Source organism: Triturus cristatus, chromosome 2_2 (assembly GCF_964204655.1).
Source record: "Triturus cristatus chromosome 2_2, aTriCri1.1, whole genome shotgun sequence".
NCBI lineage: Eukaryota > Metazoa > Chordata > Amphibia > Caudata > Salamandridae > Triturus > Triturus cristatus.
This window is the reverse complement of record NC_140582.1, coordinates 965646895-965659666: the sequence shown is the minus strand read 5'-3', so window position 1 is coordinate 965659666 and position 12772 is coordinate 965646895. Positions and strand designations below refer to the sequence as shown.

Sequence of the window (12772 nt, the reverse complement as noted above, 5' to 3'; positions counted from 1 at the left end):
CAGATCCGGAGCTTGTGAACTGTAGCAGACAGCACCGATGTCAATGCGGGCGCTTAACTCGCTGAGCCGAGAATGCTGTACTGCCTCATTTTACAGAGCAAGGGATTGCTAACTGGATAACTCTGCCTCGTGACCTTACAGTGTTAAGTAGCAAGCTCACGCATTGTTTACTCGAGACATTTCCTGTTGTCAGAGAGTGAGGAAGGTGGAAACTGTAGCGTGCACTCTAAAAGCAAAGATGGCTGCTTAAATAAAACTTGTATGCAAAACAGCCAGTGAGGCATTGTTTTCCTCATTATATGTTTATAGCACTTTGCTCCAGATTTGTTCTCACTGGCGCCGATGCAGTCGAATATTCACTTAATATTTGGGCAGCGCTGCTTTAATGTCTTGTGTTTTCAGCGCAGCTGTTGGCTACTTTCACGTACATGTACGAAGAACCCGCTCTGTGTTATCTATAACCAAAGTCACTGATTGGGGCTTCGATCTCATTACCATCCCCCAACGTTGATTGTGTTGCGAAGCCACCTTCTTGCAGCACCGTCTAAAATTGCATTTTTCTCTCTCCACAGAATTTTGGCTTTGAGAGCGCAGAGTAGCGGCAGTGAGAAGATGCATGCAATAGTAAAATAGACCTATAAATAGACCTTATAAGAGTTTAGCTAGAGCTATTGGCAATGTTTTAAGGTATGTTGTAGAGCAGTGTTTAAAGTACGAACTAAAAAAAAATGTAAACAAAGGACCGTTAATTATTGTAAGGAAGACAGTATGTCTTGAGCCAGCCTCTGACGAGGTTATGCAGCATAAAGCCTGGCTCTGGGCCCTAATAATTATTTCTAAAAGCGGATCGGGAAAACAATAAGGCGCACTTCTGCACAGCCCGTGGTAAAAACTCTGCAGCCAGTCCCCTAGGGGACGATAGCATAACAAACCCCGTTATAGCAGCAGCCAGGAAAACCACAGCTGCACTTTTAGGCTACAGCAGTTCGTGTGTACAACGCCAAGTGTATCACACGTAAGGGGGTGTTTTTCTTAAAATAGACTCTACCCTGTTCCAATAACATCAAAGGCTGTACACGCCGCACCCCGGATTATGAGAGACCATTAGAAATCAAAGTCCAATTACGGGCTGTACACAATAAATTAGCATACCTACAATGTTAGGCATGTGTGACGTACACGATAGCTGATACCGGACGTTATACAATATAAAAGTGAGCGGCTTCTAACCAGGTTGACTTCTGGGTCAGAGCATCAAAGGCTGTGTACACCACATCAAATGTAATGGGGCGGAGTCTGCTGACCTTGCAAGGATGGGAGGCAGAGTGGCCTAACTGAGAAGTGATCCTGTGGCCGGCATGGTATTTATTTATTTGTATAAAATATTAGCCAACAGCTATGACACGCAGCATAAAGCCCGGCTGCGGGCCCCACTAATTGTTTACAGAAGAGGATCGGGTTAACAATTAGGCGCACTTCGGCACAGCCAGTGGTAGGAAACTGCAGGCAGTTCCACGGGGGACGAGAGCACAACAAACCCCATCAGAGCAGCAGACACGACAACAGCAGCTGCACTTTAGGGTTATAGTGGGTGAAAGTGTGTAAAACAGTGTGTAAAATGAGGGCCGATTCCAGCTTGTACACGGAACAATACTGTGTATGGTCACTATGCGCTAATGCACAGAGTACGTACCATTCTAAAGTACACATTTAATTGTTGGCCATGTTCATTATGAAAAGGTACATATACCCATTGCGGATCGCCAACATAATCCCAAAAAATTGTGTGAATAGCTACATAAAGCATAACCACAGTCCTTACTGCAGAGTCCAAGTATCATTAAACTGTGCACAAAAAAAAACAGTATTTGAAGGTTACTTCTTTGCATAGTGTACATCATATACTTTTTGTAAATGCAGCACATCCGTTATTTCATTAAACCGATGCAAAACGCAGATTGTGCTTAAAGGGAGCTTGTAAAACACTTGCAGTAAAATGGAAGAAAACATACTGCACATGTATAATTACAAAAGACGTGACAATAAATAAGCATACCTACGACGTTACAAAACATTACACACTGATTAATGTACAAACTAAATTGAACAAGCGCGCACTGAAGTTGACGAGGAGGGAGTGGGAGGGGGGAGTGGGGCGGGCACAGTGGTGCGGCCGCAGTTGTAAAAGGCAGGGAGAGGGTGAGATTGAGAAAGGGAAAGATAGGGATCAAAGGAAACAATAACAAGCAGGAAGGGGGTGGCAAATGGTGTGCACTTTGATGTCCTCAGTGGCCGCGCGGCTCACAAAGGGGCCGCGAAAGTGAAAGCAAACGAGTGCTTTCAGGCCTCCAAATGGTGCGCGCGCCCGGACGGCGCACATGCACTGTATTTGGAGGCCTGAAAAGCCACTGTTTGCACTTCCAAAACTCGCTTACTATAAGTCTCGCCAGAGCAGCGCTAAAGCGCTGTCTCAGGCGAGACCTAAAAATGATGACATTCTGACCACAGTAATTCCAAGAGGTCGGGAAGGCTCAGCTAAACCATTTCCATCCATCACCTGTGTTTTCTGCTGTACAGCTTTTGTAAAAATGATATTAAGAAAAGGTGGTTAGAATGTAAAAATACAATTTAATTAGCGCTTTAAATGGGCAGGCACTGTCCAGCACCGAGTACCTGCGCTTCTTTCATTTAAAAGGGAGAGCACCTGCACTTCTCGGCACTGCTGCGATGTATTTTAATGCGAGCGTACCGGCACTTCTCAAGGGCCTGCACTTCTAGTCTCCATTTAAAGCACTTACTTTAATTAAGTTATTATGAGTAATGACATCTTTTGGAGGGCTGACAGCTGGTGGCTGAGGGGCTTTGGCCTGGCCTGTCACTCCCCAGGGACAGCAGGTATTGGAGAGGTGTGCCACGCCTTCCCACCTCCTGTAATCCCTCTGTACTGATCTGCACTGTGCCCTGCGCACTTTACGTAAGGGCTGAAATCTCCACCTACGGACAGGAGCGCCCGGCCGAGCAGTTACATAAAATGTGCCCCCTGCACGAGACTCGCGGTTGTAGTGGATAGTCACAGTTTGGGGTGGGCTTTCCTTTTTACGGTTTATTTTTACGGGCACAAGTCGAGTGCCTGGCATGAAGAGTCTGGAAGGACGGCATGTTACAAGCAGCGACATATGGTAAAAGGGATTAAGAGATTTGACTAATTAAGTGGTATCGCTGAAAGCTCTGCGTGATCACCGGATTCCGTGTCCAACTGCAATGGCAGAAATCCCAGGGCCAGCCGGAGGTGCCTTCAATGCAACCACTGCAAACTCGCAAAACAATTTAAAAAAAACCAAACAAAATATGTGTCTGCAATTTGCGTGTGGTAATTGTTAGCTCAGTAGCACAAATTAAACATTTGGCGCTCACTTGAAGAGACAATTACAGGCCACGTTGGTAATTACAGAATACTGTAATTAGCAGCACGTCCACTATGGCACAATTAACAGTGCACATAAACACACTGACATTATACATATTTGCTAGGAGTTTGATGTGCCAATTTTGCCCTGACATTTGCACCGATCGAACCGTGCAAAAACGACTTTTCCACGAAGTGACCGGTGCAAAAACAACAGAGCGCATGCACTGTTGCTCGGCTCAACGTTACACAACATCCGTGTAATACGGATAATCTGGACGCAGCCGTCCCCACCCCCCTCCCGCCCACTCGCAAATTGGCTGCATTACGGTGGCCTGCGGGGCCCTGCTTTTTTGGGCAGGAGAAAGGGCCAGGACTTAAAAATAAAGTTTGTGTTCACCCGTGGGCTCTTCCCGCTGACCTACTTTTGTTCCCTTTCTTTGAATGGAAACGCAGTGAATTATTTATGAAAACAGATTCCCGAGCCTCTCTCAAACCCATTCCTAAACATTCTTACCCCTGGGACCTCTGAGAACCTTAGATGTCCCTCGCCACCCCCAATTTCCGGAGATTAAAATAGAAATCAAGTGCGCAGTTAAAGTGTACAAGCAAAAGCCAGCCAATGAGAACGCACTTCTGGGTTCCAATGTTATATGGCAGCATGCGTATAGCTCACCAGATTCTGTTAGCATGGCCTCGCAGCGCTGCCACTGGTCTAGGTTGCCCATCTTTAGGATTTCAAGGTTTTGGGAGCAAGTTAGTGAACACATATTTATGAATGCAGACAGCATCCCCCCTTGTTTTTTTTTCCTAAGCATGAGTCCATATTACGTTTTGTCGGCGTCATCCCTGCACGCGTGGGCGCGTGGTGCATGTAACGTCCTCACCCGGAGGTGTGACTGCCTGCGTCGTACACAAGACGACAATGTGGGATGGGTGCAGCATTCCCCTTCCGGGCTGTACACCCTTCCCTCCACTTTACCATTATCATGAGGTGGTCGGGGCTGCTGGGGGAGTGGTTACATGGGGGAGGAAGGCCAAAACCCCTTCAGTGAGGTCACTCTCAATGGGGGGGGGGGGGGGGGGTTCCCCTTTGTATATATCACAGCCCTAAGGGTCATCCTCTTTTTGGCGACGTGGTACAGCGAAACCCACCCTACCACTTATCCATATGGACATGTTTGTGATTACTCATGTCATGGCTTTAAGTGGAATGAAAGCAAAAGACACACAGATGATGGACGGAATGCAGAGCAAATCAAACATTCACCCCTAGTCAATAGATCTGGGTGATATCCATTGTTCTTTTGCCACCATGCCCCCCAGTTTGGACCCTGCCATATGCAAAGCAGTCTTCACTCTGTGCCTCATAGGACCAGTCCAGCCCAAACTGCCAAGCCAGGTCCTCCCTTGACCGGAAACAGGCATCCTGGGACCAGTTTCGGGGCATCACCCCTCATCAGCCAGACTAGCTTGAATCCAGTGGCACAGTGTCAAGTCAAGTATTTCTTTATTCGGTTTGTAACAGATAGAAAACCATAAAAGCAATCACAAAAAACATTTACAATTCATAACAATTTTAAAACGAAATACTGACAATTTTTAAAAATACAAATATAAAAATACTATTTCCAATTTTCCTTATAAAAAAACGTAAAAATCGCTTAATTGCTTCACCATGGTATATTTCTAGTGTCAGCAAAAGTTCATTGCTAATATGGACAATATAGTAGCGAGATAACACTATCGCTTTGCTCAGATAGGTTACCCTAGAGTGGGTAAATTTACAAATTTAGTCGATGTCGGAAGATGCGTTTCAGAAATTTAACCTTGCACTTCGACATCCACTCCTCACCCAATGATTGTAACAATAACATAGCCGGACGGCATTGTCTTATTCCAACATGTTTTAGTAGCTGGATTAGCCAGATCTTTCTATGCTCTCTGTAGAATTTACAGAAGAAAAAGGTATGAATAGAGGTCTGAATTGAGGTCTCGTCACACGGGCACATTGACATTGCACAGTGGCACAGTGGGCCTGGGACCCACGTCAGGGCATACCCGGCGCACTTAGGGCGAGAAAGCAAAAGACACACATGGATTTAGGCCCAGATCTCTGTACTAGGATGAATGTATGACATTGTTCGGCATTCTGTCCATCAATTGTTTTTTTTTTTTTGCAATTAAGTGAAATGAAAACACTAGGGGGTCTCTCAAAGGGGTGTGGCCAATGTAATTAAGGGCATGTCTTAAAAATACCAAGGTAAAAATCTGTGCTAGGCATAGTGCGCCGCCCGACTAGAATTTTGCTGCTTCTATCACTGCATCCATATAATAATACAACAAGTAACATTACACCTACAACAAGTCAGGGCTACTGGCTTTGCCAATGGTTGTTAGTTGTGTAAGATAAATATTCAACGACTATGGCTTCGTTGTATAGAATGTTGAAAAGGCTTCAGTTCTGAAATGATTAGTGTGAAAGACCTACAAGGAGTCTCTTTGTAGTTACCTCAGAAGCAGTGAAGGGTGGCACTGTGATTTTTTTTCACCCTGAGGGCAAAAATGGAGAGCCCGATAGAAACCCAAATTAAAGAGACCACGGGCTTCATGCCAAAGCCAGGGGGTCCTCGCGCCAGGACCGGTGGAGGAAAGCGAGGGCGCCCTGTTATTCTCATGGGCAGTAGTAAGCCTGAGCAACTAGGGGTTGCCTGGTAACGCACCGCCTCTGCTGGAGTTCTTTTCCTGGACTATGGGGTACAGATGCGGGGTGAAACCCCCCAAAGTTTCAGCACCAGGTGTTGTGTATTCCTGGCCCTCATTGGCTAATCAGGGTGTCAGTCAGCTTAGGTCGTATGTCACTGGCTGCCCTTGGATCACCGTAAATTAACCCATTACCTTATCAAATAAACCTGCAACATCACTTTCTCCAAACACAACTGGCGTGGTTTCAGTTATTCACCAGTAGACTTTTCCTGTGCATGCATTTATTTGTGTGTGTGTGTGTGTCTGTGGGATATCTGCCCTATGTTAACTGTGGGTGGTTACACTGCTCTCAGCTGTGTGGCCTGTGCCAGCCAGACCCCTTACCCTCGGCTGGCCGCCTGCTGGTAACTATGGCAAAGGCTGCCGGGAGATCCCAGATAGCACAAACACGCCTCGATTATTTATTACTTCTGAAGAATGCAGAATGGCGCTCGGCGCGCAGTACGGGAGACAGCCTGCTTTCTGTGATCTGGAAGGCGTGTCGCGCCCTGAGGTACCATCCTCGAGGTGCCGCAAACGTGCGAGAAAACGGTATCCTACAGAGTGCTGTGTACCGACTGTGAGGTCAGTGACTGCATGGGTCCCGGGCCGGAGTAGCGTGCCACTCGCCGAAAAAGCGTACCCAGCAGAGGCGCAACTAGAGCCACATTTCGGGGGGGGCTGAGCAAAAATTTCGGGGGGGGCTGAACTTTAAGCAATAGGCAGAGTGGAGCTGCAGGGGCTCTTAGAAGGGGTGAAACAACAGCGAGGCCTCATTAACATGCAGATGGTCTTTTAAAGACCTGTGAAGTGCCCGGGTGCGGCTGCTTTTTTGCCCGGGAAGCGGTCTCATCCCGGGCTGCCACACACGACGGGGGGGGCTGAAGCCCTGTGAGTCCAATGGGTGTTGCGCGCCTGGTACCCAGCCCAATGGTAATTTTGTATCGCCCTCGGGAGAATGAAAGGCTGAGTACACCTGGCGGGATTTCAATCTATGACTATCCCAGATCCCTGCAGTGAATCCATTGGTCCGCCGAGTCATCGGATCTGGCACGCCGCGATTAAGTTGAGGGATCTTACCCATGAACATGGCCCGGTCCGAACTTTTAACTGAAAAGCAACTCGCGCGCGTACCTGCTGGGTTTATTGGAAATGTTGAAAAATGAGGGATGGGCCTCCTGATCAGAGGAACTGTGACTACATATAACAATAATGCTTCAAGAAGATTAGTGTGTGGTGGAATGTGGAACACACAGAGTACAACAGCACAATCAGTGTGACGTGAGATATAAAAGACGTGTATGTTGTCCAACGCCAAGAGGCCAAGCAGTGGACTCTATGCTATAGTGTTTCAGTGTTTGTTCAGATACGCAGTGCGCGGCAAGATTTGATCTATTTTTGTTAGTGCGCTCCTGAGCCAACAAAGGCATCTAGGCGCTGTGGACCAGTAAGGCAATACATCATAGTTAAATAGGTTCTGTGCTAAGAGGTCCAGGATGTGGTGAGGCATGAAGTGTGTAATATGAAGTGTGTAATATGACTGTGTGTAGTAAAAAGTCAAGGCTGTTTGAGACATGCAGTGTGTGTGGTGAGACAATCTGTGGTAGGCAAGCAGTGTGTGCTCATATATGTATTGTGTGACTAGTGATACGAGCGTGTGTGGTGAGACATGCAGTACTTCATGGAACATGCGGCAATGGTGAGACATACAGCGCTAAACAGCTGTGATGAGACAGGCAGTATGCGGTGAGGCGTGAATTACAATGCAGCTGTGGTGAGACAGGCAGTGTGTGCGAGAGTCTGATAGTTGAGACGCGCCGCATGCACTGAGAGATTCGACATGCGTTCACACCTGCAGTGGTGAAACAGGCAGCGCTGCGCGTTAACAACAGATGCGGTGCTGGAGGGAGCAGTTCCTATATTTAAAGCCCCATAACACGCCGTAGCCCTCCGATCACACTCACCCTGTGGGAAGGGGTTGGGCTGCACCACGTACAGGAACGCCTTGACGAGCTGAAAGAGCGCCCCGATGGCCCCGGGCTCGTGGTGCGTGCTGGTGTCATAGGTCCCCGCAGGTACGAAGCCAAAATCCAAAGTTGAAGCAGCGGCGACGGCAGGAGACGTGGTCCGGTGCCCGGGCGGCATGTCACACACAGTCCTCCCAGCCCAGAGCAGCAGCAGCAGGCAGGGCCCCGCAACCATGGTTAGCGTCCTCCACGGGGCATGGGCGACGGAGCGGTGCGGCTCGGCAGGCAGGCGAGCTTCCCGGGGGCTCCTCTGAAGCGGTCGTGGCTGCCTCCTCAATCCGTGCCTGGATGCAGCTCTGTCCTCACAGACCTCCGCGCTGCTCACTGCTGCTACCACAGGCCGGCCGCGCACTGCGCCCCCTCTGTTGGAAACACAAAGCAGCTGTTAGAGACCGCACAGGGCAGGCAGCGGCCGCCCACCCCAGCCCCACGGACAGTACGATGTGCCTGAGAGATGTTCGCCACGCTACAGTGCCCCAAGAGACCGCTGCCGGGTTCAGTCACTGACCAACGCCCCGGAGCTCTTCCAGGGGATGCTGGGAGCCCCCTCCCTGTATGGTGTAATGCTGTGGGGCTAGTGTCCACCCCGCGGTTCATGTGCCATTTATGCCCTAGTGCCATCCAACAGCTCAGTGTCCGGGCATACCGCTCTCTAAGTCTAACCATCAGTGTACACTTTATTTTTTGGGAGAGTTTTATACCCGCTGAACTCCACCCTAAGTTATCAGAGCGCTTTACATGAGCAACAGTTGAGTTACAGACGGACACATTCATTTTGTTACCTACAGGGAGATAAAGTGATTTGCCCAGAATCACAGGATGTTGAGCATCCCGGCGGAGATTCGAACCCCGTTCCCCAGCGTCGAGGTCGACCACTTTAGCTGTTAGGCCACATTCTTGAATGCACGTCTCCATAGTACTTCCATCACCAGGCCAGGTGGCTCCCCACCCTTCACTGCTCCAACATCACTATATCCTGGACCGTGGAGGCATATTTCCATCCCCCCAGTGTACCCTCCGTGTACCAGTCCCCTGCAGCTCCATATCAAGGATAGGCAGCCTACCAGGCCCAGTCTCTTGGGCAGCTATGTTTCTCTATTATGTTGACCGTGATATAGACTTTCTCCTACTGTGTTGTGCCCTAGTTGTGCACCAGCAACTCTCCGTGAATGTAGATTGCTTACCATGCACCAGTGTCACCTGGGCTCTGTACCAAGGCAGGCTACTCACTGTTCACCAGGGACCAGGGGCGTAGCTTAGTCACTGACACTCCGGGGGTCTGAATGTCAAACATTTCCCAAACTAAAAAAGCAATGGGACGCACCGCACGGTGGGGCGAAGAGGTTGCGGGGTGTGGAGGGGTTGGATTGGGATAAAAAATCGGCCCGGGCACACCCAAAAAAAAGTGGCCCACATTTGTGTATTGCCTTTCCGCAAAACACTGCTTCAGCGAAGTTTTATGAAAAGAAAGGGGGTGAGGGGGCATGTTTTATTACCTTCACTTAGATGAAAAAAAATGTACAGATTAGTTCACACTGCTGAGCCCCACATGAATGCAAGTGAGACCACTACTGCTCAGGCCCCCTACCCCTGCTCAATCAGCATACATTAATGGGCCTGCCCAGTGAGAGAAAGGGAGTGACATCTTCCCCCATCTGTCTCTAGAAAGGCCACTCAGGCACCCACTGGGCCCCGGGCTGCATCCTAAAAGCACAGACAGCCCCCAGGCTGCCCAAAAAAGCACCCCACAGCTAGAACTCGGCTACCGGCCCTTTGGCCATATCCCGAGTGCCCTAGTTACCAATCTGCCCCTGGGGTTGGGGGAGGGGGGATGTATGAGATGACTGAAGGTAGGGATGAACTGTTTCCATGAGGAACCGGGTCACTACTGATTTGCACTAGGTTTCCTTTGTCTAGAGTGACACAGTGGGTGAAAAACAGTAAGTTTGAGCAATTGCCACTGGATAAACTGTTTGCAAGCATTCATCCCGTCAAATTGTGGGTGTTTAATTGCCGGTATTATGCCCAGAAACTTGAAACTGGCACAGCTTTCCAAGCCACTACTGTCAATGTTTTTGAATTCCAAAAAGTAGTTGATTTGCTCCCATTTAAGGAGTACTTTTGTGGGTGCTGGTTTACTACTTTTTTGGTAAACTTCGCTATATATATATTTCAAATTCCGATCCAAAAAAAGAACAACTTAAAACCTCTTAGCGAAATGAGAACGACAAGAAAAACGGACACAGACATAGCAGACCCGATTCAGGGCCTCCAGACACAACTACCAAACCAAGAATGCATTTGAGGGGTGTGACACCCACAAGCACACTGACTGAAGCTATTCTCCTGCCTGTCCCACCTGGGCCTGGTAGTTCTCTCTGAGACATCATGACTACAATCCCGTACAACACAATGGCCTGGAGTCGCTGCCTTGGCATCACTTATTTCAAATGTATTTTCTCTGCATGCACACTTCTTCATCTCTGTTACAAAAAGCCTTGATGATAGATTTGTCAGATCAGTGTGATGGAGCAAGGATTTGAAGAAAAGAAACTTGCTCGAATCAACCTCTCGTTAACAAGTACTAACAAGTAGAAATAGAAAAATGAAAGAGAATTAATATACACACAACATTCATACATGGGGAAATAGGCTTTCTGCTTGCTTAAATAACAAAGAATAATTTGCTACGTAACTAAAATCCCACTTGAAACCGAAAAACGCCTTGCGCATGTGCGAAGCCGTCCCGCATACAATAACCATGTGATTAACCCATGTGAGAGGAAAACTCTCACACATGCGCAAGGAGTTGCTAACTGTAGGTCTCGAAGTGCCGCATGCCTGGCATATCCTTGCCTGGATTTTAAAAGAGGTTTTCGCTACTAATGCCTTGCTTAACAAAGAAGAAAATAAGATGGGATAGAGTAGAAGTGGGTGGTAAACTGTGATACTAACATATTTGAGAAATTAACCTCTGTTTAAGATTCCTTTATCAAAAGTGTGCATTTGGGCCTGATGTGTTAAGCCAAAATAAAAGATGGCAGGTGAAACGTAACGCTAGTTGAGTCTGCGCATTAGAATCCTGGAATGACCTACTGACCGGGACATTGACCGGCTGCCAAGAACAAAGGACGGATGCTTGGGAAAGTTCTTCAACTGAAGAAATTATATAAAATTTGTATCTATCTATTTTGTGTATGCATGTGAAAGGAAGTGTTCTGAAAATTGAATAAATTAAGTGGGAAGGGTTTACTAAACAAAGAATTAGTTAAGAATTCTGGAATGATCGCATTAGGTGATGACAACTCCCTTGCCCTGACCCAATCACAGTTCATGAGTCATAGATATTTGCAACCTTTGAGGGTGGGACATGCACAATTAAAGGGTATAACTTGAGTGACCTAAAGATTAAGATAGAGAGAGCTGCTACGAAGAGACGTTGATGCGGAGTGAGGAGTGGGCGAGAGCTGCTGCTGGGGAAGAACAGACTGAGAAGATTCAATACTGAAGACAGCCTGATTAGATTGAAATTTTGCGGAAGAATATCGAGGAGGGAGAGAGAGAGTATAAGAGAGGGATGCGCTCCAGTGCGTCGGGTTCTAGAGAAGTATAGTAAGTATAATCTTATCCTGCACTTGTCCTATAGTCTTTGTCTTCTGACTCGTAATCAGGTGAACTCCACCAATCCTTTTGGCCAGGGGTTGGGTTTTCTGTTTCACCTTGGTAATTATCATTCTACCTTAAATTTGGCATATTCTCTGCAAAGTATGAATTATTGTGTCTTTTGTCTCTTCCTCTATCACCCCTAACACGTTGAGATTGTTGGACGTATTTGTGTATTTAAATGTTATTTGATAAATTAATTTTCTCTCCCATGAAAGTTGATGGAGTTTGCACTGAGAATCTGTACAAATGAGCATTCATTTTGATTGAATTATTAGGTAAAATCAATTGCATCTTATTTGGAGTCTGCGATCATTTTATTAAAAAGTTATAAGATAGATTAGTGAATTTGTTAATATCACCATCAACTACTCGACTAATGGTCCATTGACCAAAGGAAGAGTCTTGATCTGTAAAGATTAGTTCGGCATTGACTAATTCAGATCAAAGAGAAACAAAACTTGACCCCCAGCGAAACAGTCAGGAAATCTGGATGTGTATATGGGCCCATTGTGAGTGATACGTTGATTTGTGAAAAGTTTATCCTGGCCTTTCGCTGGATCAAGTGTATGTGGGCAGGACTCCATGTTTCTAGTCCTTAACTTTTACAAATCATTTTATGAAGTCACTGACTGCCTCATGTACTTGTGCCCAAGTCACAAATAGAGGAGGATGTGCAGGCAAATAATAGGGCGAGCCGAGCTAGATCCAAGTCAGGGGTCTGCCTTGGCTCAAAGAGTCTGTGCATGAGTAGAGCCATGAAAATATTCAGCATGCATATCATGCAAAAAACATAAAGTTTCTTTTTTAACATGCTTAATTAAGCATTTCACCTTAGTGCAACAGCTTATATCACTGCATGGACAGACATTTACTATAATTAATAGTTTTTAGAAACATTCATGTCTCACCCTCGCCAGCGACAATGCCA

The 12772-nt window shown here is 47.0% G+C and overlaps 1 protein-coding gene across 9 annotated transcripts in view; it reads right to left on the bottom strand.

The window, feature by feature from the left end:
- PROM1 (prominin 1) overlaps nt 1-8539 on the bottom strand; it is a 675175-nt gene extending 666636 nt beyond the window's left edge. For 7 of the 9 annotated variants that reach the window (XM_085642385.1, XM_085642386.1, XM_085642382.1 and 4 more), the window contains exon 1: nt 8116-8494. In XM_085642385.1, the coding sequence (XP_085498511.1) occupies nt 8116-8353 (238 nt within the window). In that variant the 5' untranslated portion in view covers nt 8354-8494. Of the gene's footprint in view, nt 1-8115 lie in introns of all 9 variants that reach the window. The other 2 variants (XM_085642390.1, XM_085642389.1) reach the window with 2 other exon arrangements.
- Between the last annotated feature and the right edge of the window lie 4233 nt (nt 8540-12772).